Genomic DNA, 24134 nt, shown 5'->3' with positions numbered 1-24134 from the left:
ATCTGGTAAACAGTAGTACATTACAGTAAAGAATGATGATGAAATATTACATCCATAGATCCTGTATTCTAATTGGTTCATGCTCCACGCTAACTGGTGACAATGAATCTCGTTATCTTGAAACTTTCATGATCTAAACATGGAATATTGTTTGTCTGTTTCCATACAACTATGCATTAAGAGTAATGCAACAGTTGCAAACAGTTACTTATCATTTTGAGTAGTTGTATGGATTGATAGTTAGATGATTGTAATGAAATGAATAGACAATTATCTGAAATGTAATGTGTGAATTGCTTTTTGAAATAGTAGTACTTTGATGTTAAGTTGTGTCATATTGAACAAGATATCTTTGTTAAATGAACAAATGATCTTTTGTTTATGTGTATTGTATCCAAGCAATTGAAAAAAGTGTTAGAGTTTTGAAAAATGTGTATTTTGATCATTGGTTGTGAGTTTTGTGTCTAGAGTTTTGAAAAATGACGTCAAGGTTCTGAAATTAGTAGCAAAGTGATTGTAAAAAACTGTAGTACAGATATTCTCTTTGTGACTTAGTCATTCTCTTGATCTTTCAAAGTCTCCACGTTTCCTCTGCTGAGGAACTTGATGCATTGGCGGTAGAAGCTTACAATTCGTGCTTGGCTTAGCTTGAAAGCCATGGACATGATGGCCATGCCAACAATGATGAAGAGTGAGGTTAGCATGAAGAACTTAGGGTGATTTGGTACAATGTCACCAAAACCAATGGTAGTGAGAGTGATAAAGCAGAAGTAGTAGGGGTCAAAGCCATGCAATTCTGTTTCCCACAGTGGCAGAATCAAACCTACTAAACAAATGTAGGCAAACACGATGAAAAGAATCAGTACAAAGGGTACATCCAGCATTTCCATTCCATCCCCTAACCCTGTGAAGTCCCAAATGGCAAATCTTTTGTCTGATGGTGGCAGTCGGTCTAGCTCTGGGCAAGAGAGGCTCCTGAGCAGTGGGCCCTTTCTAAGTAAATTCTCCCTGGCAAGAATCTTCTCAAAGATCTCTTTGTTGTTTTGGAGCATGATGGAGTTGTGCCGTACATCCGCCTGGCTGTGCAGTACGTGCCGGATGTCGAAGGGTTCACGGACCACAACGTTGTGGCTGAAAAAAAAGTTACCGTTCTCCAGAGCCGGGTTGCTTGAGTCCCTTGTCCTCTTCCGAGCCTTCCACGGAGACCAGGTGTGGGAGCGGAGGGTTTTGCAGAGGGTGTGAATATGCACGTAGGCTCCAGACATCAGCATAGCGAGGAAATCTCCCACATCGAGGATGACCAGAAGCATTAAAGGGATGCCCACCATGGCATACAAGACACACACCACCTTACCAGTTATGGTAACCGGATAGATCTTTCCATACCCTGCAACAACAATGGAGAAAATGGACATTTAGGTAACATGAAACATGGGCAACTGTAGGATTTTAAGACATCTGTGGCTTAAGTCAAGTCATTGTAGGGCAGTGGTTCCCAAACGTTTCCCCTTTTGTAACCCCCCCGACAGGAGAGAGAGATCTGTATATATAGGCCGTATACATTAGTTATTTATATATTAGTTGTACTTTGCCTATTTTCATGTATATGTTGAATTAGAATGTTACACAGCTCTGTGTACAATTGCTTGTAGCTAATTGTTTTCTCCATTTTGCCCCTTTATGCCAATAAAATCCCTTTCAATTGAATTAAGCTGTTTCTTTGTAAAGGGGAGAGAGAGGGGTGTGTGTGTGAGAGAGAGAGAGAAAGAAAGAAAGAAGAGAGAGAGAGAGAGAGAGAGAGAGAGAGAGAGAGAGAGAGGTACGCAACAATCAGTTGTTTTTCCATGAAGGGTTAGCCAACGAGACACAATGTGATCCCACTGGGAGATTGGCAGTCGGCTCCTTAAATTGTGGTCACCACTGCCTATCTTCTTGCCTTTGTTTTGGTAGTTGTAGTGTTTGGTGTAGCTTCATCGTCTGCTTTACGTTTACCCTGCAGTTCTTTCACAAACTTGTCCATGCTTTGCTAGCATGCATTATTTATTTATATTAATCCTTGATGGGCTCCCTCCCGTTATAACTCCTGGGGGCTTGGGGATAAACACAATCAAGTACAAAAACACTCACATTGGACTTACAGCGATCACATTTGAGGTTCTGATTAATGGGCCTGGAAATATAACACCATTGCTTTCAGTATTTTTCTCCCAAAACTAAATATTTAGTAATTCCATTAAAAGTGCCCATATTATGAAAAAATCACTTTTTCTGGGATTTGGGGTGTCTCTGGTGCTTCCACATGCATACAAACTTGGACAAAAAAACATCCATGCTTTTTGAGTGAGATACGGGGTTCTGAATGTGGCCTGCCTTCAGTCTCCGGGTGAACTGGTCAAAATTGGCAGGGCTTCTCCAACTTCTGTAAGTACAAGGCGGGATTAACCGGGAGACTTCTTCTAAACCAGGGCGCACTTCACACTTTGCATGGAATACCTGCAGATGAGGGACATGAGTGAGTTCTATACAATTTATTTAGTAGATTAGGGTGAACTTGTGTGTTGTAGCAGTGTTTTGCCATTGAGAACGAGGTGGCTAACCGCTAGCAGCGGTCCTAGTCCTTACCTAGCTACTGCGCATGTGCGACTCCCAACAAAGATGGGATCTGTAGCTAAAACAGAGAGCTCAACACACAGGGTCAAAAGAGGAGCTGCAGAAATGTGCAGTACAACAAAAATATGGTGTCTTTTGAAAATTAAACCATGTAAACCTGTTCTGGTACAACCTCAAAATACAATTAAAGCTGCAAGCAGCAATGGACGAGCCATCGCTCCTCTGCGCGCGTCAGGGTTACTGGCGGACGCTGCTCCTTGTGACTGTGCATTTGCGCAGCACTCAGACACCGCAAATCGTCACCAATGAAATGGAACTCCCTGCTGAGTTCAATGATACCTCACACAAGACTCTACATCATACAGTTCATTAGCTGTGAAAGGGGGTGTGGCCAAAGCATAGTGGTCTGGGCAAACCTTTACCAATAAAAAAGGAAGTCTCTGCTGAGTTCATTGATACATCACTTAAGACTCTACCTTAAACGGATCACCAGTTATGAAAGGGGGCGTGGCTTATGAATAAGGAACTCTCTGCTGAGTTCAATGATACCTCACACAAGGGGCTACATCAAACGGGGCATAAGTTATAAAAGGGGCGGGGCTACAGCATAGGGGACGGGTCAAACCATCACCAATGAAGAAGGAACTCTCTGCTGAGTTTAATGACACCTCACACAAGATTCTACCTTAAATGGTTCAAATGTTATGAAAGGGGGCGAGGCCTAAGTAAGCGGGCGTGGTCATATTATAAGGGGCGGCTCAGTATCACATATAAACCACACATTATAAGTTTCATGTAAATCAGATGATGTTTGTCATGTAAGGCTGATTTCCTGTTGCCAATAGATGTCCTCAGGCCTGGACCCTTGTCAATCGTGAGAAATTTTGGGCAGATATGACAACATACACTCAAGTTACAATAACTTTTTTGTTCATCGATAAATGCTCAAAATGGCCGCCACGCCCACACTGTTGGACGAAAAGTATTGCTTTTAATAATCGATCGTTAAGGTCTTTAGATGACACAGACCGAACTTTAAAATAAACTTTAAAGGAACACGCCGACTTATTGGAAATTTAACTTATTCACCGTAACCCCCAGAGTAAGACAAGTCGATACTTATCCTTCTCATCTCCGTGCGTGCTGTAATGCTGTCTGACGGCTCCAGCGGCATCAGGCCAGCACAGAACATGCAGGTGAATGGTTCCAGTAATCCTACTACTCCAAATAAGTGACAAAATAACGCCAACATGTTCCTATTTACATGTTGAATATAGAATATATATAATATATAGAATATAGTTCCCGGTTTGTTTACTGTTAGAATACGGCTGTGTCTCATGTTACGTTGTTTTTTGTACATGCTGTGACTCTACAAATCACAACATGTAAATAGGAACATGTTGGCGTTATTTTGTCACTTTTGTCACAATTGGGAGCAGTAGGCTAGTTGGAACCAGTTACCTGCAGGATCTGTGCTGGGCTAAGCTAATGCTTGAATCGTCAGACAGCGTTACAGCACGCACGGAGATGAGAAGGGTATGTATGGACTAGTCTTACTCTGGGGGTTACGGTGAATAAGCTAAATTCCCAATAAGTCGGCGTGTTCCTTTAATAAAATATTAACCACCATTTCTCTAAACCAGTCTTTTATTCTTCAAGATCAGTGGATCAAGTTTAGACATACAATTTAGAAGATCTTACATGTCCAGTAAAATCTAACTTTATAACATTTTATCAATGTATTATCAATCTATAAGCACAATATTTGTTGGTTAAGTACACTGTCCTTGCCAACGTGATTGAGGGCAGGGCTGTTCCCTTTCTGCATTATAAGCAATTGCAATGGGTCCACTAACCACCTGGGCTCTGGGCTTTTTAAGGGAAAAGCTCAACTCTAGTCCAGTCATGGCATGATGACATAATACAAGGCAGTTTAGCTTGTCACAGACAAAGCCCCATCACAGACGGGGTTCCGTACCAGGCAGTTATGTATGTGTAATGTGGTAGGTAGGGATATTGTAGACATCAATGTAACTTATAACTTGTTCTTGAGGGTAATGTTGAGTTTGTGAAAACAGCAGTGATCAAGCCTCTTTAAAAAAATAAAAACTTAAAGAATTATATGCCCATATTAAAGCTTCCCATTTCTGGGAAGAAAAATCATAGAAAAGGCTGTTTTTCTTTAACTTAGCACCTTCCTGGCACTAAATAACTATTTTAATGTTTTCCAATCTGGATTTCGACCTCATCACAGCACTGGGACTGCTCTCATGAAAGTAATGAATGACATCTTATAAATACAGACATTGGAAAAGTCACTGTTCTGTTGGATCTCAGTGCTGCGTTTGATACGGTGGACCACAAGATACTGTTGGATAGACCTGAAAACTGGGTGGGACTCACTGGCACAGCCCTTAACTGGTTTAAATCCTACCTGCAGGATAGAGACTATTATGTGTACGTTGGTCCTAACAAATCTGAATGCAAGACAATTATGATTGGTTTAAAATAATGTCAATAAACCAGAGCACGTATTTTTCCCGGAATGTGTGCAGACTAGCCAGACCTTCCTCTGCAGCACTGTGGAGATAGGTCTGGCAACAGACCTAAGTCTAAGCAGATACAATGTAGGTATAATGCGAGGTCAAGCTGCAGAGTGTCTGCCCTTTGCTTAGGTGACAGTGATAAGTGATGGCAGGTTAAAGGTACTTTAGGTCAGGGTTAGAGAATGGTGTTGCCTGCCAGAGGGCTCGGTAGAGTTATGATGATTATATGATGATAGATTTAACATGAATACTGGGTTTCCATAGGAACCCCACCCAACTCAATACCAGCATGCTAAAAGGCAATGCATGTCATGTAGGTCCGAAAACACATGCCTTTAAAATAATCAAGAAATGCTACTTTTTCAAACAATATACATTCAAACAATTGCAATGGCAGACAACAATAGATCTACAGTATGCGTTGAAGCCTTGCCGTAAACCCTCATCATGCTGGTTGTGAGGAAATAAATGAAGTTCCCAACACAGAAGACAATGTGCCTCTAACCTCTAACAACATCTAATAGCTTTTTGTGGTGAGGTGAAAAGCATTGTGTTCTGAGAGTGCCCTCTCCTCAGTGGGTTGTGGGCTTCCTGTTGCCGCTAAGCCATTAGACATTTGATGGCTTCCCTTCAACACTTATAATGTATCTCAATGTAAGACTTACTAATGTATCTTCACAAGGTTCTTACGCATCAAATCATGCTTCAGATAGATGTAAGCTTCATTAACAAATTATATTGAACAAAAGGACAAATAATTTACAAATTAATCATTAGCAAAGGAAATGTTATCACATTTACTGAACATTTTAAGATATATTTTAGCTAGTGGGCTTGAGGTGCCAAGCTTATGCAATAGTCAGCAGCCTGTTTGTGAGAGAGTCTGTGAGGCTCCACTTAAGCACTGTGCTACTTTGAGCTAAATGTTATCATGCTGACGTTAGCATTACAATTCATCATGAGGAGGACATGAATATGTAAACAATTCTTGACCAAAGTAGTCTACAAACTGACTGACCAACCGACCAACATGACCATCCCAAAGAAATGACCGAATGGGTAAATATGTGTTCTATGTTATATACAAATACAGTGGGGGAAATAAGTATTTGACCCCTTGCTGATTTTGCAGGTTTGCCCACTTACAAAGAATGCAAAAATCTACAATTGTAATCATATGTACATTCTAACAGGGAAAGACAGAATCCCAAAGAAAATTCCAGAAAATCACATCATATGAATTTATTAAAATTGATAACCATCTGATGAGGAAAAACAAGTATTTGACCCCCTGGACAAACAGCATGTTAATATTTTGTAGAAAAGCCATTATTGGCCAGCACAGATGTCAAACGGTTTTTATAGTTGGTGACAAGGTTTGTGCACATTTCGGCAGGGATGTTGGCCCACCTCCCTGCAGACAGCCTCCAAATCATTCAGGTTCCGAGGTTGTCGCCTGGCAACTCGAATTTTAAGCTCCCTCCAAAGATTTTCAATCGGATTCAGGTCTGAGACTGGCTAGGCCACTCCAGAACCTTGATGTGCTTCTTCTTCAGCCACTCTTTTGTTGCTTTGGCGGTGTGCTTAGGGTCGTTGTCGTGCTGAAACACCCATCCTCGACCCATCTTCAGCTCTCTCACTGAGGGAAGGAGATGTCGGTCCAGAATTCCACGATACATGGCCCCGTCCATCCTCCCCTCAATACGATGGAGTTGTCCCGTCCCCTTGGCTGAAAAGCACCCCCAAAGCATGATGTTGCCACCACCATGCTTGACGGTGGGGATGGTGTTCTTTGGGTTGTACTCTGTGTTCTTTGCCCTCCAAACACGACGAGTTGAGTTGAGGCCAAAAATTTCTATTTTGGTCTCATCTGACCACATCACCTTCTTCCAGGCCTCTTCTGAGTCGTCCAGGTGGTGAATGGCGAACTTCATGCGGGCCTGTACATGTTTCTTCTTGAGCAGGGGGACCTTGCGTGCGCTGCAGGATTTCAATCCATGACGGCGTAGTGTGTTACCAACCGTTTCTTTTGTAACTGTGGTCCCAGCTGCCTTCAGTTGATTCATCAGTTCCCCCCTTGTGGTTTTGGGATGATTCCTCACCGTTTGCATGATCAGGGACACCCCACGAGGCAAGATCTTGTGTGGAGGCCCAGACCGAGGGAGGTTGGCGGTGGTGTGGTGCTTCTTCCATTTCCTGATAACTGCACCGACAGTTGATCTTTTCTCTCAAGTTGCTTTCCGATTCTCTTGTAGCCCATCCCAGCCTTGTGCAGATCAACAATCTTGTCCCTGATGTCCGTAGAAAGCTCTTTGGTCTTGCCCATGGTGGTGATGTTGGATGCTGGTTGTTTGGGTGTTGACAGGTGTCTTTTATACAGGTAACGAGGTGAGGCAGGTGTATTTGATGTAGATAATTGGTTCGGATTGGGGCTGTGTCTAAAAGAAAGACTAACTGGCTTGTAGGAGCCAGAATACTTGCTGTTTGTCCAGGGGGTCAAATACTTGTTTTTCCTCATCAGATGGTTATCAATTTTAATAAATCCATATGATGTGATTTTCTGGAATTTTCTTTGGGATTCTGTCTTTCACTGTTAGAATGTACATATGATTAAAATTGTAGATTTTTGCATTCTTTGTAAGTGGGCAAACCTGCAAAATCAGCAAGGGGTAATTTCACCCAAGGGTCCTTTGCACCATGACCTCGAGCCAAACACCCCACGAGAAGCTTTTTTCACCTGGGTCTAACATTGGGAGAGTTAGCGTAGAGTAGCGTTATCAGCTAAATAGTTTAGCGCAGGGGCTAATGGACCCACGTTTGTATCTGGTAAATGACCCCACTAATAATGCCCAAAATTATACCAAACGTCTACAGTAGTACATATAGGTTACGTACTCATAAAAAGATGGATTGGAAAGATTGTAAGTACACCAGAAGTTTATAAACACTTGTGCACTTCTGCTCTCTGCTGTTGTTGCTGCTGCCAGCAGTAAGACGAGTGCTTAGGGACGTCTACAAATTAAAACACCAAAAAAAGATGCAACAAAATTATTTTTTTATTTAACTTTTTTTTTTAAAGTAAGTGCTGTAGGATATCTAGCAGGAGACAAGTAATAACTGAGATAAGTTTGGAGACATTACCTTATTTAATCATTAAATTAATAAATATTTTTGTTGTATCTCTTTTCGGTGTAGTAATTTGTAGACGGCCCTAAGCACTCGTCTAACTGCAGGTAGCAGCAGCAGCAGCAACAGAGAGCAGAAGAGAGCAGGCAAGTGTTCATAAACTTCTGGTGTACTTACAAACTTTCCAATCCATCGTTTTATGAGTACATAACCTATATGTACTAGTGTAGACCTTTGGTATCATTTCGGGCATTATTAGTGGGGTCATTTACGAGATACAAACGTGGGTCCATTAGCCCCTGCGCTAATAAGCTATTCAGCTGATAACGCTACTCTACGCTAACTCTCCCAATGTTAGACCCAGGTGAAAAAAGCTTCTGGGGGGGTGTTCGGCTCGAGGTCATGGTGCAAAGGACCCTAGGGTGAAATTACTCCGAACCATCACTTTAACTAAAGTATTAGTCCTAAAGGGTGGCTCCAGAAAAGGCCATGTTGCCAGTGTTGTAGTACTCAAGATTGGTCTTGGTTTTGAGACTGGCGTCTTTGATTATTGGAGCTCGCTGTTACCATGGAAATGTTTACTGCCCCCACGAATGCCTAGCTGTGGTCTTGTTCCTTTACCTTTTTTGCCATTTTCAGAAAGTTCTTTTTAAATAAGATTTTTGGTCACAATTCATCTTTTGACTGGTTTGCTTAGTTCTAGGCTTAAAAGTCTTTATGAATGAATGGATACATGAATGAATGCCTTTATTGTCATTGCATGCTCACATATATCAAAATTCTTCTGTGTCTCAACAGAGAAAACTGTTCCCATTAACTGTGGTCAAACACACATTAACATACTCGCACATTACTGTAAGATGAAAATAGCTGTTGTATAAAGTGCTGTAAAAAGAATTGGGATAAAGTGCATGTGCAATTATTTCACATTGTTAAAATGGTTGTGATGGTCGTGGGGGGATTGGGGTGGGGGCGAGTTCAGTTTGTCTATGGCTGTGGGGTAAAAACTGTTCCTCTGTCTGGAGGTGCGGTATTTTATTTTATGGCCCTGTAGCGTCTTCCAGAGGGCAGCACCGTAAACAGAAGGTCCCCACGAGATCTCGTCAACACACCCTTTTCACCTTCTGTTTACGGTGAGGTTAAATGTGACGAGATTTCTCGTTGAGGTAAAAAGTGTCTCGCGATATCAGTGCAGAGCAGCAGCCTTGAAATTAGCATAGAAATTCCCCCAGCCGTTCTTCAAAGTTGACTCTGAGTTTACTTTTGCAGAGCGATAGCGGAAGAAAAAAGCAGCCTGTAAAAGCCAATGATAGAAAGTTAGAAAGTACTGCCGCTCTCCCTCTCTCTCTCTCTCTTTGTCTCCCTCTCTCCCAGTCTCTCTCTCCCTCTCTCCCTCGCTCTCTCTTGCCGAGACACATGCGTCCGCAGCATGCAGTTAGCTGTGGCCCTGTCTCAAGCAGACCACTCTCTTTCTCTGTCCTTTTTAAATGAGTCGGGATGCAAAGGAGGAGAAAAGAGTATCTGTCTTCACAAAAATCATCTGTTGAGTGTTTGATGGTAATTTATTTGCGCTTTGGAACATAATCACTGTGAAACAATAGAAAAATAAGCTTTATTTCTCTCTGTCTACTATACAATGACAAATTCAAGTACAAAACATTTGGTCTCAAAGGTCCCAACTACTGCCAGAAAACACTTGGTTATGTTGTAACCTTGGTTCTCTGAGTGAAGAGACTCTCTCCACCGTACATTTGGAATAAGTTATGGTTTAACTGTTAGTTATACAGAAGAGAAGCCAGTTATTTGAGTTTGTGGCAAAACCTTTCAGTGCTCGGTTTTCATTTTGTGACTTTCAATTGAATAAAGGATTTCTTCAGTCTTATTTCTTCATCAAGTTTTCTGTAAAATAGGTTAAAATCTTGTTTCGTCTCGATCTCTTGAACCCAATCTCGTGTCTCGTCTCGTCAGCTGGGTGTCTCGTCACACCCCTAGCGAGTACTATCTTTTACAATCCTGCAAAACCTGTAAATTTCTTCCAGGGGTGCCAGGGGGAAGTCTCATTTTTTGTGCTGTGTTTACCACACTCTGGAGAGTCTTTCTGTCTGCCGCTAAACAGTTTCCATATCAGGTTGTGATGCTATACGTCAGGATGCTCTCTACCGAGCAGTGGTATAAAGACGCTAGTAGTTTTGCCGAAAGGTTGGTCCTCCTCAGACCTAAAGAAGTATAGCCTTTTCACCAGAGTTGTGGAGTTTATAGTCAACCTGAGGTCCTCGCTAATGTGGGTTCCCAGGAATATAAAACTGGGGAGCTTCTCCACCTTCTTTCGTAGGGTGCTTTCACACCTGCCTCATTTAGTTTGGTGGAATCGCACTAGAGTTGGTTTGCCCCGCTGGTGCGGTTCCTTTGGGCAGGTGAGAATGTGGCAATCACACTTGGGTGCACACCATAAGCGAACCAAACAAGCGTACCGAGACCTGCTTGATGAGGTTGTATCGGTACACTTTCAAACTAACTCTGGACCGGTTTGTTTGCGGTGAGAATGTAATCCAACCTCGAACCGCACCAACTACTGTATGTGTACTCCACAAGTCTGAGCTAATGTCTCCTGTAGTCAGGTGTGTTTTGCAATCTGCGATGCAGCAGAGCAGCAAACTGTAGCAGCTTCCAGTGTTTCTCTCACAGAAACAGACTCGCCATCCATCACTCGTATCTCCGTGGTAACACCAGCCGCCGCTGAAGTTGGAGACAGACGCCGGCAGAGCAGAGCGAAGTCTCGGTGACCAGAGCAGATGAAGTAATGTTGCTCGCGAAACAATGTCTGATAATTTATATGAAATGAGCGGGTTTGACCATGGAGATGCAAAAAATATACACTAGTCCAGAACACAGGACCTTCTTCCTGTATTAACTTTCTTGCTCCCGCCCCCAGACACATCCAACCAGTAAGAGGAGTGGATGTTCTTGTGTGATTTGTAATAATATTTTTGTAATAGCATTTTGGTTCGCTTGGATTTTTCCAGGTGTGAAACGAAATCAAACCAAGGAGAATTCGCTAAAAGTTTACAAACTCATCAACTGATTCAGACCAAAGCAAACAAACTATAGGTGTGAAAACACCCAAATCTGAATGTGATGTTTGGTGACAGGTTGTTGACTGCACCATTCTGTTCACTTGCAGACCTTGTCTCTGTAGGCTGTCTCATGGCCATTCGAGGTAAGTCCCACCACTGTTGAGTCATCTGCAAATGTTGTGATTGAATTTGGGGTATGTAGATCTGCAGTCATAAGTGTATATAGGCATGTAATGAACCATCAATGGAGATAATGAATGGGGAAAATCACTTTCAGAACCAGAGCTGTTCAAAAAGTGGGTCGTCACTGTTGAGCTTCATGGCTGTAAACTGAAATAACTTCTGCTATATGGACAGTGTAGAGCTTAACTTGCACAGCAGCTAGATTCTTCTGATATCAGGAGATCATGCGAGAATCACACAAAATAATGTTCTTTCCGGCCACCTGATGAATGTAAGTCCAATATTCACTCTCTTTTAGCTCTGCCTTTCCCCTAACTCCTGGAAAAACATATTGCATTCTGCTAAATGCTCATTATGTCTAGTCATTATTTATGTCTGTCTGCCATTTGGTGCTGAGCAGGTAGTGGGTTTATCAGAGCTTTCTTGCTGTAAACAGCTGCTAGCTGCTGCTGAAAACAAGGAGAGTGGTGAAAGTGAACCAACAGCAAAGCTGCAGGTCAGAAAGCCAAAACACTGAGCTGAAACACGCTAAAACTCTTCATGGAGATAGTCTTGCATTGCAGCGCAGTGGAGGAAGGTCAGATAGTCTAGCTAGCTGTCTGGATTTACCCTGCAGATATCTGAGGAGCAGTTAACCATAGTCCTCACAAATCCACCGGAGGTTAGAACGCCAACACAAAGAAAGAGGAAGGTGATGGACATCCGGATGAAAATGAGGGCCATAATTTCTGGCAGCACCGGAGCATTCCCAGTCATCGATATAGACTACACGGAGCTAAGAGGAGCTACATAGTTGGTGATAATTCTCAATGGTTCATAATAATGGCACCTTTCACATTAACCATTGTCAGTTGATCCACTATTAATAAATCAGTATTGACTAGTGCAGCAGTAGAATTTACTGGTTTTACCTCTATGTAGTTTAACTTATCATCTGTCAGGGCTCTACTTTCCCTCGACCGGGGCAAGGAGAGATTGATTAGATATTATGATATTATGATGATGCCCAGGATGAAAGTTTGCTCAGCTCCCCTCACCCTTGTCCAATCAAATGGTTTGATCCAAGTTTACAAGGAAAGTAAAAGAAAGTTCCAACAGTTGTCAAGTACAGTATTTCTATGAGCAAAACCAGACTCTCTGACACATATACACATGGCTGACTGCTTGTTACACATTGCCTAAGCCACAGTAATATGTAGCAAGCACTTTTGCCTGGCGACGTCAATACAAGGATCTAAGCACTAAACTGCACCGGACCACAAGTAACACAGACCAAAAGGGAGAAAACCTCTAACAGAGATAAAAGACAAGTCTGTACTCACTCAACATCCCACAGGCTGCTTTCTAAAGGCCTAACAAGTGATGTTTCAGTGCAGTTTGGTCATCTGACCTCAGGCTGTTTTACAAAGTGAGACTAGCAAGTTTATAAGGTGTAAACCCTGGAACTGTAGCCACACCAGCCCACATTACCGCGCCCATGCAGCCCCACCCACGGACACGTGCATTCACTAATTACATTTGTGTACATGTGGTGAAATAATATAAGCAGTACCTTATGTAACAGATTTTTAAACATTTAATGTAAGTAACTGGCAAACAATGCTTACTACTTTTTAAAGAGCACACGTTGATAACAAATTTACACATACTGTCTGTTTATGCCATTTGTATGCTGTTACTCTCATTCTCTACAGTATGATGTTCTTTGTTGTCACTGTCTGTCTGTTCAATTGTCCGTGTTTCTCTCTGTTGACACTGCACATATTGTCTGTATGGTTCTTGGCTGCTCTGGGCTTCTCGCGGCTGCAGCCGGTGCCCCAGAGCAGCATGATCACCGGGAGGGTCCGGTACAGCCTGAACCCTGCAAACGGAGATTCCGTTTGAAGGTGATATGTGCTTGATTTTGACTGAACGTCCCAATTTGAGTAACCTCTGGATGGTTCGGTCGGCCCATCTCGGTACCAGGCTGGCCGTTGCTGACTGGTCAAATGCTTAATATTTATTATTATTATTATTATTATTATAACCATAGTGAAATCCTGCAAGCGATAAAAACCCATCCTATGCGCTGCCAGCCTGTAAAGACAATTTATTTGTATATTAAAAAAAAAAATCTGACCGGCCCACATTTTAAAAAATGGTCCGGCCCCTCTGGCATTTGCCAGAATTGCCAGATGGCCAATCCGCCCCTGGTGTAAACACAACATTTCTCCTGAAAAAAACTAATCAACATATGATATTCATGTTTAAACCAACATAACATATATTCACACCCAACCCATTAACAAAACATCATTAACACTAATACTAGAACAGGAAGAGTCCATAACACTGTCCCATGAGCCTATGAGCTCCTGTTGGCTGCTACAATATGAAACCAACAAATATTATTTCAAAAGAAAAAGTGTTTCTTGTCTTACATGACTAAACATTACATTTTGGCCTCTACATGTCATTTCCACCGATCTCAAACAATTGAGAGCGATTTTAGAAGCGTTTTTGATGTGACTTGCACATTCTTTACAGAACACAGGTATAAATCATGTATGCAATATGCATACCATTTTATTTTTTTCGTTTATTTTGATTTAACCGTATCTACATTGATTGATCAAGGCTTCCAGTCTATCAGTGAGCTCGCCTCTCATTCACTATGGTGGGTGGTAAATAAACAAGATTTAGTTTGGAATTAAGATTATTATTTTTTTCCCAGTTAATTTGGCTCATTCATTTGAAACAGTCAGTTTCCCTGGAACTACTTGCTAGGTGTCCTATATCACTTTTTAATGAACACTCTGCAGCCAATAAGAAACGAGTATTACCCAGGACCATTATAGATAGATAGATAGATAGATATCCCAGCAAGGAAGGGGAACACTATATGTAACCAGACACGTGAAGGGGTGTCGGCCAAATTGGAAAATGGAAAATATAAATACACAACACAATTAAATCAAGATAAAACTAAATGTAAAATACTAATGCCTTGAACAGAATTTTTTTATTTCAGAAATAAAATGAACAGAAAAATGGGGGCAATACTAAATCGACAGCCAGTTACAGTTACAGCCACACTCAAAGGTGGGGCAACAGGAAGGAAGGGGCCTAAAACCTCATAAAAACACAACAAAGGAAATAAGACTGGGCTTGTCCACCTAGTAACACCATTTACTGTCCTACACTGAAGCACAGGCTGTGTTTTGTTGGTAATGCTTATGTTGATTAGACACACCCCACCTGCTTCTTCTCTCCCTGACTGACGTCAGGTAACTGAAGGGGAGACTGCCGGATGCTCGTGGCCTCCCCCAGCCCCCACGAGCCTCATTTCAGCAGTGAATAGCAACCTAAGCACTTCTACATTTCTACACTGATACACAGGCCGTTTTACATGCATTAGAGGCACTCCATCCGGGGGATGGGGTTTCTTTGCCTTCCCAACCCTTGCTTCTTCTTTTTTCTTTCGGACAGTCACTCAGCCTCCCTGGCTTCCCGGCTGCTGCCAGGGGACGGAAGCTACATTAGGTCAGCACTGGGAGATAAGTTACAGCACTTCTGTTAACGGAAGCCGGAGAGAGAGAGAGGGATAGAGTGAGATGCCATACTGAATAGTGTGGAACAACTATTGGGATTAGCGAGAAAGACGCTGTAATAAGGAATATGACAGAATCAACTGCGTCGAGCTTCTGAAGCAAGATGCTATCAACAGAGGCAGGACAGCCAAGCCGGCGCAGCCACTTTCATTGGTTATGACGGAAGTTAAGTTTTGCAGCAGCCGCTCCATGAAAGTTCTGCATATGCATATGTTATGTCCAATTATGTGTTCAGTGCCAGCCTGTCAGACTGGCGACCGCATTGCCTATCGGTGATCTTGAGTATCCACGATGTTTTTAATTTGAAAATAGAAGCGATCGCCAAAGCTTATTGGCTAGCGTTACTTTACTCTGCTAGCGTTCTCTTTCAACATATCTCACCACAGTTGAGCTGTTTAACTCATGACTGGTCTGGACTGTTTGGATGATGACAATGAGAGTACACATTTGTAAGCAGTTAAAAAGACCTGTTTGTGAAAGGTTCTGTTTATTTGTGACTGTTCATGTAAAAACTGCTTCTGCTAGTTATTTCCATCTCCATATTTAGTGATTCCGAATTTTAGCAGGGTCTTATTGGTCACGATGTCTCATTCTCTGAGACTAATGGCGCTTTTCCATTACATGGTACCTACTCGCCTCGACTCGACTCTACTTGCCTTTTTTGGTTTTCCTTTACGAAAAAAAGTACCTGGTACCTGCTAACAGGTACTTTTTTTCGTACCTCCTCAGTCGAGGTTCCAAGCGAGCTAAGGCGAGCCGAGAAGGTGACGTGAAACCCTGCAGGCTGCTGATTGGTCGGAAAGAAGCGTCACTGATCACTGCATTGCTAGCGAGAGACGGCATTTTTAAATAGTTTAGCCAGCGGTGTTTTTTTGCTGCCGGAGGCTCCACGCAGAGCTTTCTCCGTAGCATACAAGTGGCCTGATGGTTATACTGGTGTGCTGGTGTGTGTGTCGAGTCGCCGTGTGTGTGTGGGGAGCTGGTGAGTGAGGGAGAAGTGAGAGAGTGCCGGCGATTAGCTCGGCAGTGAGTAGTGACTCTAGAGTCCCAGTGAGAGAAACAAAGTGTCTCCCCTGTTCTTTCTGACCACGGTGGGAAATCTGGAGCAGGAAAAGTTAACTATCTTGTTGATTTCATGTTATTTACGGAGAAGGAGAACCAGGAAATTTGTCGGGGGAAATGCAACGCTACCAAGCTACGCTGAGGCGGCACTAAAATCTGCAATGGAAAAGGGACGCACAGCGCGTTGAGGCGAGTCGAGGCGAGTCGAGTAGGTACCATGTAATGGAAAAACGCCATAAAGGCCAATGGGTGGGGCACCAAAGGGTCCGATGCCCCCCCTTCTAGCCCCGCCCCTGTATCAAAGGATCTGAATACTTCTTCCGCCTTGTACAGTACACCCACTGTACATCACAGCCACCAAGCTGCAGTAGCGATGCTCATCCTGATGACTTACCAACGGTTGTGAAGACAGTGCAGCAGAAGAACATGGAGCCATACAAATCCCAATCGGCAGGTCTCTGGAGCCATATGGACTGGAACTTATCCATCTGAGTCGCCACTCTATCCATGATGTCTTGTTGTGTGGCGGAGGCATTGTCTGGAAATAAAGAAAAATATATAGACTACCGGTCAAAAGTTTGGGGTCACTTAGAAATTTCCATTCCAGACAGAATACCTGCTGAGATCAGTTGCATTGTTTTTTTTAATCAGGGCAGCAGTTTTCAGATTACATTATGTGCTTACATAATTGCAAAATGGTTCTCGACTGTTGTAGACAGAAGTGGCTGAAGAAATGCTTGAAATTCCATGCTTTTTGGTCTAAACGTCATACCCAAATTAAAAGTGGTACAGCTCCCATATACTTTGACACTTAGGGGTGTGCCTGATATCATTGGAAAGGAAACACTCAAGTTGTGTCAGGGTGATTCTAGGCCTTACTGACACAGAGTTACAGAGGCTAGAATGGAGATTTTTTATTTCTGTCCAAGTTATAAATCTGTAAAATTATTAAAATACACTGCTGTAAACACATCTGACAGGTGACAGACAACACAGCATTAGCCACGTCTCAGCTTACTACAGAAAAAAATTCAGAAGCTAAAAGACTCAAAAATTGATTTTATATGAATTCTTTTCTACAAATATGTCTGTGCGTTTTTTTATTTCTATTTGAAAAGTGCAAATAAAAAAGCCAAAAACTACAAAATACAACACTTCTCAAATACACAAACAAACCCACATCAATCACCTTTCCAATGATATCAGGCACACCCCTGAGTGTCAAAGTATATGGGAGCTGTACCACTTTTAATTTGGGTATGACGTTTAGACCAAAAAGCATGGATTTCAAGTGTTTCTTCAGACACTTCTTTCTACAACAGTCGAGAACCCTTTTGCAATTATGTAAGCACATAATGTAATCTGAAAACTGCTGCCCTGGTTAAAAAAAACAATACAACTGATCTCAGCAGGTATTGTGTCTGGAATGGAGTGGAATGGAAATTTCTAAGTGACCCCAAACTTTTGAACGGTAGTGTATATTTATTTATTTATTTATTTAGTAGAAAGCAAATTAATATTGACATAGTTGGTTAACGCAATGTGACAAGGATACACTCATGCCTATAGGTCCAAATCCATGCATCAGCATTAGAATGAAAAGAAAACATAACAATTAGTTATAGATTGAATCCAACACAGAAGAGTTTTAACAGTGTTGCCCAGTGATAGCAGACAGACATTAGGGGCCACTTACTGGTGAGGTTCTGGACGGTGGCGACAACCTGAGCCAGGAAGCGCTGGTACTCGGTCGGTCTAGTATAATTCAACACCTTTAAGCCGTTTCCTTCAATGTGCGCGAACATGAGCGCGCCTAGCGCCGCGTACGCGACCAGGGACAGACACAGCAGCAGGTGAGGAAAGAGCCACCAGGAACGCCACGCGCACTTTCTGAACTCGGCCTTAACGCTTTTTTTTTTCTTCACTGCCACTGACATCGTCTTCTTCTTCTTCTTCTCCTTCTTCTTCTTCTTCTTCTTCTCCTTCTTCTTCTTCTTCCTCCGCCGCCGCCTCTCCCAGCTCAGCTACAGTACCGTGGATAGCGCGTGCGTCCGGCAGCGCGGCTGTCTGCTCCAGCACTGTGGTGCGCGGAGGCTGCTGAGCCAGGGAACACCCACAGCACCCGCATCACGAGGCCCCCGGGAGTCGTAATGGACTCTGTAGTCCTTTACTCCATTCTCGTCCTACACCCCCACCGTCAGCATTAGACCGAAGACTAGTAGCAAATCCAAACAGAGGATTTGTTTTGTTAATAGTGAATTAAAATAAAGCTGCAGTTGAGTGTCATTGGAGGAACTGCTCCTAGTACTACACCCACTTTCAGAACCAAAAAGGTATTCTCTTTAACCTTGATTTACTCTGTGGAGGTTCACTGAGAGCCTTTCTTTTGCAGGATCGCCCTGTCACACAGTACACACATTCATACCTGGAATCTGCCCAGCGGTTAAAGGCACCTCGGTGGTGGTAATGAGGGAGCTCTTTTAAAGTACAAGTACCTTAAAAACTGTACTGCTGAACTGCTAAAAGTTCAGCTCAACACAGTTATTATAGTTATTATTTATTATTAATAATAGCTTTATTTATAAAGCACTTTTTAAAGAGTGTGTACTTTCAAGCTAGTCCCTACAAGCCGATATATATTTTTTAAAATCCACTGTAAGACGGACTGGGAGCCAGTGGAGTGATGTGTTCTGTCCCGTAGGACCGGGTTAGGAGTCTGGCTGTGGCCTTTTCAGTCAGCTGACGTTTGTTGAGGTTTTGCTGTGTGAGGCATGAGAAGAGTGTACTGCAGTAATCTTCTGAATGCACAAAGTACTGTTTCAAGTCATGGCGAGTGGTCTAGCCCTCTGTCAAGCACCGGGGGCAACAGGTGCTGCAGGAATTCTATATTTAGGGAACCATGCTAGGGCTTGTGAGTCAGAGAACAACTGGGTTCTGTAAATACTACTATTAAACTAACAGAAATCAGCTGACAGGCCTCAGCGGTGATTCATTGGTTCTCAAAGTGGGGTCAGGGGACCCTGAGGGGTCCTCGATGGGGTTCCAGAGAGTAGTTCAACTTAATAACATTTTATTCCCTAGAAGTTGGATGTAGAAATGGCTTTCCTGTTAGCATGGTACCACTTTATGTATGTGTACTTCCATTTAAAAACTTTGTAAAGTGTCTGTTCAAATAAGTGCTATATAAATAAAAGGCATTATTATTATTATTATTATTATTATTATTATTAACTGTTTATCTACCAGACAAACTGAAACTCAATTTATAAATGATGTCTTTATGTAAGAAAAGCAAATTCAACAAACAGTTATTAATTATATATATATATATATATATATATATATATATATATATATATATATATATATACACACACACATGTTATAATTACAAGTCTGTCTGCTCTCTCTCTCTCTGTGTGTGTATGTGTGTGTGTGTGTGTGTGTGTGTGTGTGTGTGTGTTTGTGTTTGTGTGTGTCGAGCTTGTTACGCCTGCAGGCCCTGTGGAGTATCTTAACTCTGAAAAGGCAAATAACCCAGTCCCTGAATAACCACAGCTTCCTGTTAATCTCATAACGGACATTTGTGTAATGATATGTAAACAGATGACCCATCACCAGGGGAATAAAAACCTGTTGTCTCCGAGCCCGGTCTCCTGAGAGAGTGTGTGAGCGTGACTGACCCACCGGCCTGTCAGTGTGTGTACGGAATCAAATAAGGGTCATTGATATTTTGAGCTTGTGAAATGATGTTCAGCTGTAGAATTATTTTGTGTACTCTATGTGTAAAAAAAGTTTTGTGCACACAGATATAATATGCACATGTGAGGCTGATGGCTAGTTTTCAGCTATTTGGTCATAAACCAAATTATGTGATGTGTATTGTAGATGAAAAGTGAAGTGATCACCAAAGATATTTAGAGTTAGTTATTTAAGTTTTTTACAACAATGTCACACGATTTGAAACATCTCACTCAAAGAGCAAAACTTAACCCCAAATCTCCAAAACCATCAGCTATTTCTCAGCCTTTCACTTTTTTTTAAAACACCACACACAATTCTCTAAGACACAAAAATCTAACAGGAAGTGACTTGCTTTCCTTTTTCTAAACACAGCCAATCAAAATGCCACACTTATTCACCAGGTCACCCACACTCTCCTCACATGTGCAAACACTAAGCGCTTACAGGTTTTTTTTATTGCTGAAGCATTATTTTGAAAGCAGGGACCGGTGTCAGCAGAACACCTCAGACCCTTAGCAAAATGAAACACTGCAAAAACTATACACACATTTATAAAAAACATATTTTGTTACCATATCAAACACACACGTTTCATATGACTTAATTCTGTTTGACCCAGTTACACACTGCTGTTGCTAACCTAAAACACTTTTAGCAATTCTACTATTATATACTACTAAATGTTCACCAAACACCACACAAGACCAATGCTGCAGACTGAGGAAAATATCATTTATTTCTCTCCATATACCCAAATCAGTCAACACGTCAACATGGAGAATCCCAACAACAACATGTCCCAGTTTTCATACAGCTACTACAATAGTGTGAATTACACTGTTAGCTCAGCAAACAACAGACACACATAAAATACTGGATCCAGTACAGGCTGCAATCACAGTTTCTTTCAGGAAGACTTCTAAATAACTTCAATCACCACTATCTCTCTCTAAAACTATGCAGCTGTTAAGAAGCGTTCACTTTTCAGTTAACCAACCAGAAGTGGCCACAAAATTCATGATCCAATCACAGCATGACATCTTGCTTTAAATGTCTTCGCTCCTTGCTATCAGCTGGCTTTTCAGACAAACGTGCAACCCTCCTCCTCCCCTTCCACCTCTGGTCATCGTCTACCATGGCACCCTGAGTCCCTGAGACGGCTCCTTAGTTCGCTCTCTGGTCTAGGCTCCATCGGGGGGGATATGTCTTGGCTTCTCTACCCCTTGAAAATATTTTTAACGATGGAGTCTAATCCCCAAATACTCTGTACATTTCATATTATGCATACAGTATGTACAATAAATCTTTGCATATCTGCAACGAAGTCTCTCCTGATTGAAATGCATAAACACTGTGTGTATTGTTTTGCAAAAAGTGTGAGGCTGACATTGTGCTGATAGTTGTGCACATCTGGGCCAATGTTTGGCTCCTTGAGTGTAAGGTTTTGATAATTGTGTAATACTTTTGATTTCAGTGTGTGAGCAATCAGCAAAAACTGTAACTGATCACTAACCAACCACTGCTTTAGCATAGGTCAAAGGTCAGATTAACCTGGTTTTATGGTTTTGTTTTCTTGTACGCTACTGTACACAACACCGTGATACTGCTACAGCAGTAATGTTGCCGTATAAATATTTGCTGTTTCAACATTGCCTTGGTGTTTACAGTGTACTCTTCAACCCCTCTCAGCAGATACTATCACTCTACAACATTGTATGGAAATGTAGATATAAACCAATGAAAGACAAAAGGGTTTGTACATGGTATATCCAAAAATGTATTATTATGAAAGAAGCGTTTGCCATTTGAGAGATGTGTCTACGGCATATTTAATGCAGTGTTTCATTTTAAAGGAGATACGAGGCATTTTGTGTGTGCAGAGTTTTGAAAAAAGGAGACGTAGTTTTGAAAAGGTGTGAAAGCAGTTATAAAAAACTGTAAAATGCATCCTGTGTTGGACATTCACATCTATACCAAACTTTATGGCAATCAAATACTTGTCGAGTTATGTCAAAGTAAAGTAAATAAAAAATGCCACCCTCACAGTGAGGTAAAAAGTAATTTGGACTTTTAGTTCTACGTTTTTTGGAATCAACAAATTGACAAAAGCAGTGGTTTAGATTCCATTTTAGAAGGTAGTGTGGTGAACAGGTTAGAATACATAAAATTATAATAAGATATTTGAGCCCCATCCCATAAATTCATAATTTAGCTGTACAGTTTGTTAAAGGGATACTTCACAGATTTAGCATTACAGTTTTTTACAATTGCTTACACACTAAAATTAAAACTTTCCCACAATTAGCAAAACCTTACACTCAAGGAGCAAAACACTGGCCTAGATTTGCACAACTGTAAGCATATTGTCAGCTTCACACTTTTTGTAAAACATTACACACAGTGATTGCAAAACACTAAACACACTTGTATACATTTGACACAGACATTTATCATGATGTCATTTCCTTGCAATTTCAAAGCAAAGGCTTTCAAATGAACACACATGAACCAATTGGTTAAACACAGCCACCAGGTACGCAAACACATGATTGGTTAATTGTAGACACACCAATCAGGTTTAAGCACTATATAAAATGCAGCAGGTAAGTTCACCTGCCCTCAAACACAATGGAAGGAGTCAGAAGAAAACTGAGAGTGAGAGTGAGAATCCACAGAGGAGGAGAAGGAGGTAGAGGAAGAGGAAGAGGCCCAGCCAGAGGTAGAGGCCGAGGTGGAGGTAGAGGAAGAGGGAGAGGGAGAGGAAGACCTGAAGCTGGAGAATATGCTCAAAGAAGAAGAGGACCAAATTTATCAAATGAAAGTCGTGCAACACTAGTGGACCATGTTGTGAACCACGGACTGAAGCTGAGGGAGTAGTAGATATACAGTGGCATCTGTCATGCCATCATGACTGTCTCCAGTTACAGTAATCAGCTGCTCATTGTTTGCACCATATCAGCACTTTTGATACCCCTCCCCGTGACATTTGAGGATTGAGGGTCGAGAATGACAAGGAGGAATGGGGGCCATATTCACGCGAGGGTTTACAATCTCTGGCCCCAGGCTCAGGTATTTTCTGTATTTTTTCAGATCATTTTTTTGTTTTGTCTGTTTTTCTGTGATTGTAACCTGTACTGGATACAATATTTTAGGTTTGTCTGTTGTTTGCTGAGCTAACTGTGTTATGCACACTACTGTAGTAACTGTATGAAAACTTTTGTTGTTGATTCTCCATGTTGACTGATTTGGGGATATGGAGAGAAATAAATTAGATTTCCTCAGTCTGCAGCATTGGTCTTGTGTAGTGTTTGGTGAACGTATTGTAAATTTCTCTGTGTACTTCATTTACAGTACTCTAATCACTGAGAAGTAGAATTGCTAAAAGTGTTTTAGGTTAGCAACAGCAGTGTGTATCTGGTTCAAACATAATTAAGTCAAATGAAAGGTGTGTGTTTCATATGGTAACAAAATATGTTTTTTATAAATTAGTGTATAGTTTTTGCAAGAGTGTTTCATTTTGCAAAGGTGTTGTGCTAATTGGGTGTAGTGTTTTTAAAAAACTTGTCCCTGCAAGCTTTGTATCAGTAGAAACACGGTAGTATTTTTTGAATGACCGTGCTTCCCTCCCTCATGTCCCCCTGAGACCAGAGATCTCTGGATTGTGGGTCTGGAAAAAAACCTTCTGAGCAAATAAATCTTCCGATGATGGAAAACGGAAAACAAAGATTTTTTGCCCAGAGGCAATGGACTACAGCCAGTAGTAGGAGCTACTTCTGCATGTTTTCACCCCACCCATAGGGGGTTGGACTGTCGTCTTTCTCCGAAGATTGCCAAAGAAAAACGAGTGTAAGCCATCTTGAATCCTCGCTAAACAGTAGCTAAGTCTCTCAGCAGCTTTTACAACAATTATGTGCATTCAAACTACCGCACATGTCTACCACATACACCACACACATACATTGGTACAGATCCGAGAATATGCAGGACACTTTATTACAGACGGAATACTCCACACACTATGCCAGCTTCGCCTGCCTGCTTTGGAGACCAGCGGTGTTGCTCGGTGCCTCTGGCCGGTAAAGGGACATCATCAGCGGGGAGCGTTGAACGAGTGTGTCGGTGGAAAGCTAACACTGGCCGGCCACCTGTTCCATCAATCCTGCTTGCAAGTGTCCGCTCATTAGAGAACAAACTGG

The 24134-nt window shown here is 41.9% G+C and overlaps 1 protein-coding gene across 1 annotated transcript; it reads right to left on the bottom strand.

Moving 5' to 3' along the window:
- Positions 1-502: 502 nt before the first annotated feature.
- On the bottom strand, positions 503-18303 carry kcnk18 (potassium channel, subfamily K, member 18). Its single transcript, XM_028603999.1, has 3 exons — positions 17891-18303; positions 16589-16732; positions 503-1387 (listed from the first exon to the last, which is right to left on the bottom strand). The coding sequence occupies exons 1-3, from the start codon at positions 18129-18131 to the stop codon at positions 552-554; spliced, it is 1221 nt and encodes a 406-aa protein (XP_028459800.1). The 5' UTR covers positions 18132-18303; the 3' UTR covers positions 503-551.
- Between the last annotated feature and the right edge of the window lie 5831 nt (positions 18304-24134).

Source organism: Perca flavescens, chromosome 17 (assembly GCF_004354835.1).
Source record: "Perca flavescens isolate YP-PL-M2 chromosome 17, PFLA_1.0, whole genome shotgun sequence".
Taxonomy (NCBI): domain Eukaryota; kingdom Metazoa; phylum Chordata; class Actinopteri; order Perciformes; family Percidae; genus Perca; species Perca flavescens.
This window is presented reverse-complemented; position numbering and strand designations above follow the sequence as displayed.

Bases quoted from the DNA above. Each gene is read 5' to 3' on its own strand.
- kcnk18 (XM_028603999.1), bottom strand. From the start codon at position 18,131: ATGTCAGTGGCAGTGAAGAAAAAAAAAAGCGTTAAGGCCGAGTTCAGA. The intron at 16,733-17,890 runs GTAAGTGGCCCC...CTTTATTTCCAG, and splicing joins CACCGTCCAGAACCTCACCA to ACAATGCCTCCGCCACACAA. The intron at 1,388-16,588 runs GTAAGTCATCAG...TTGTTGTTGCAG, and splicing joins CACTGTCTTCACAACCGTTG to GGTATGGAAAGATCTATCCG.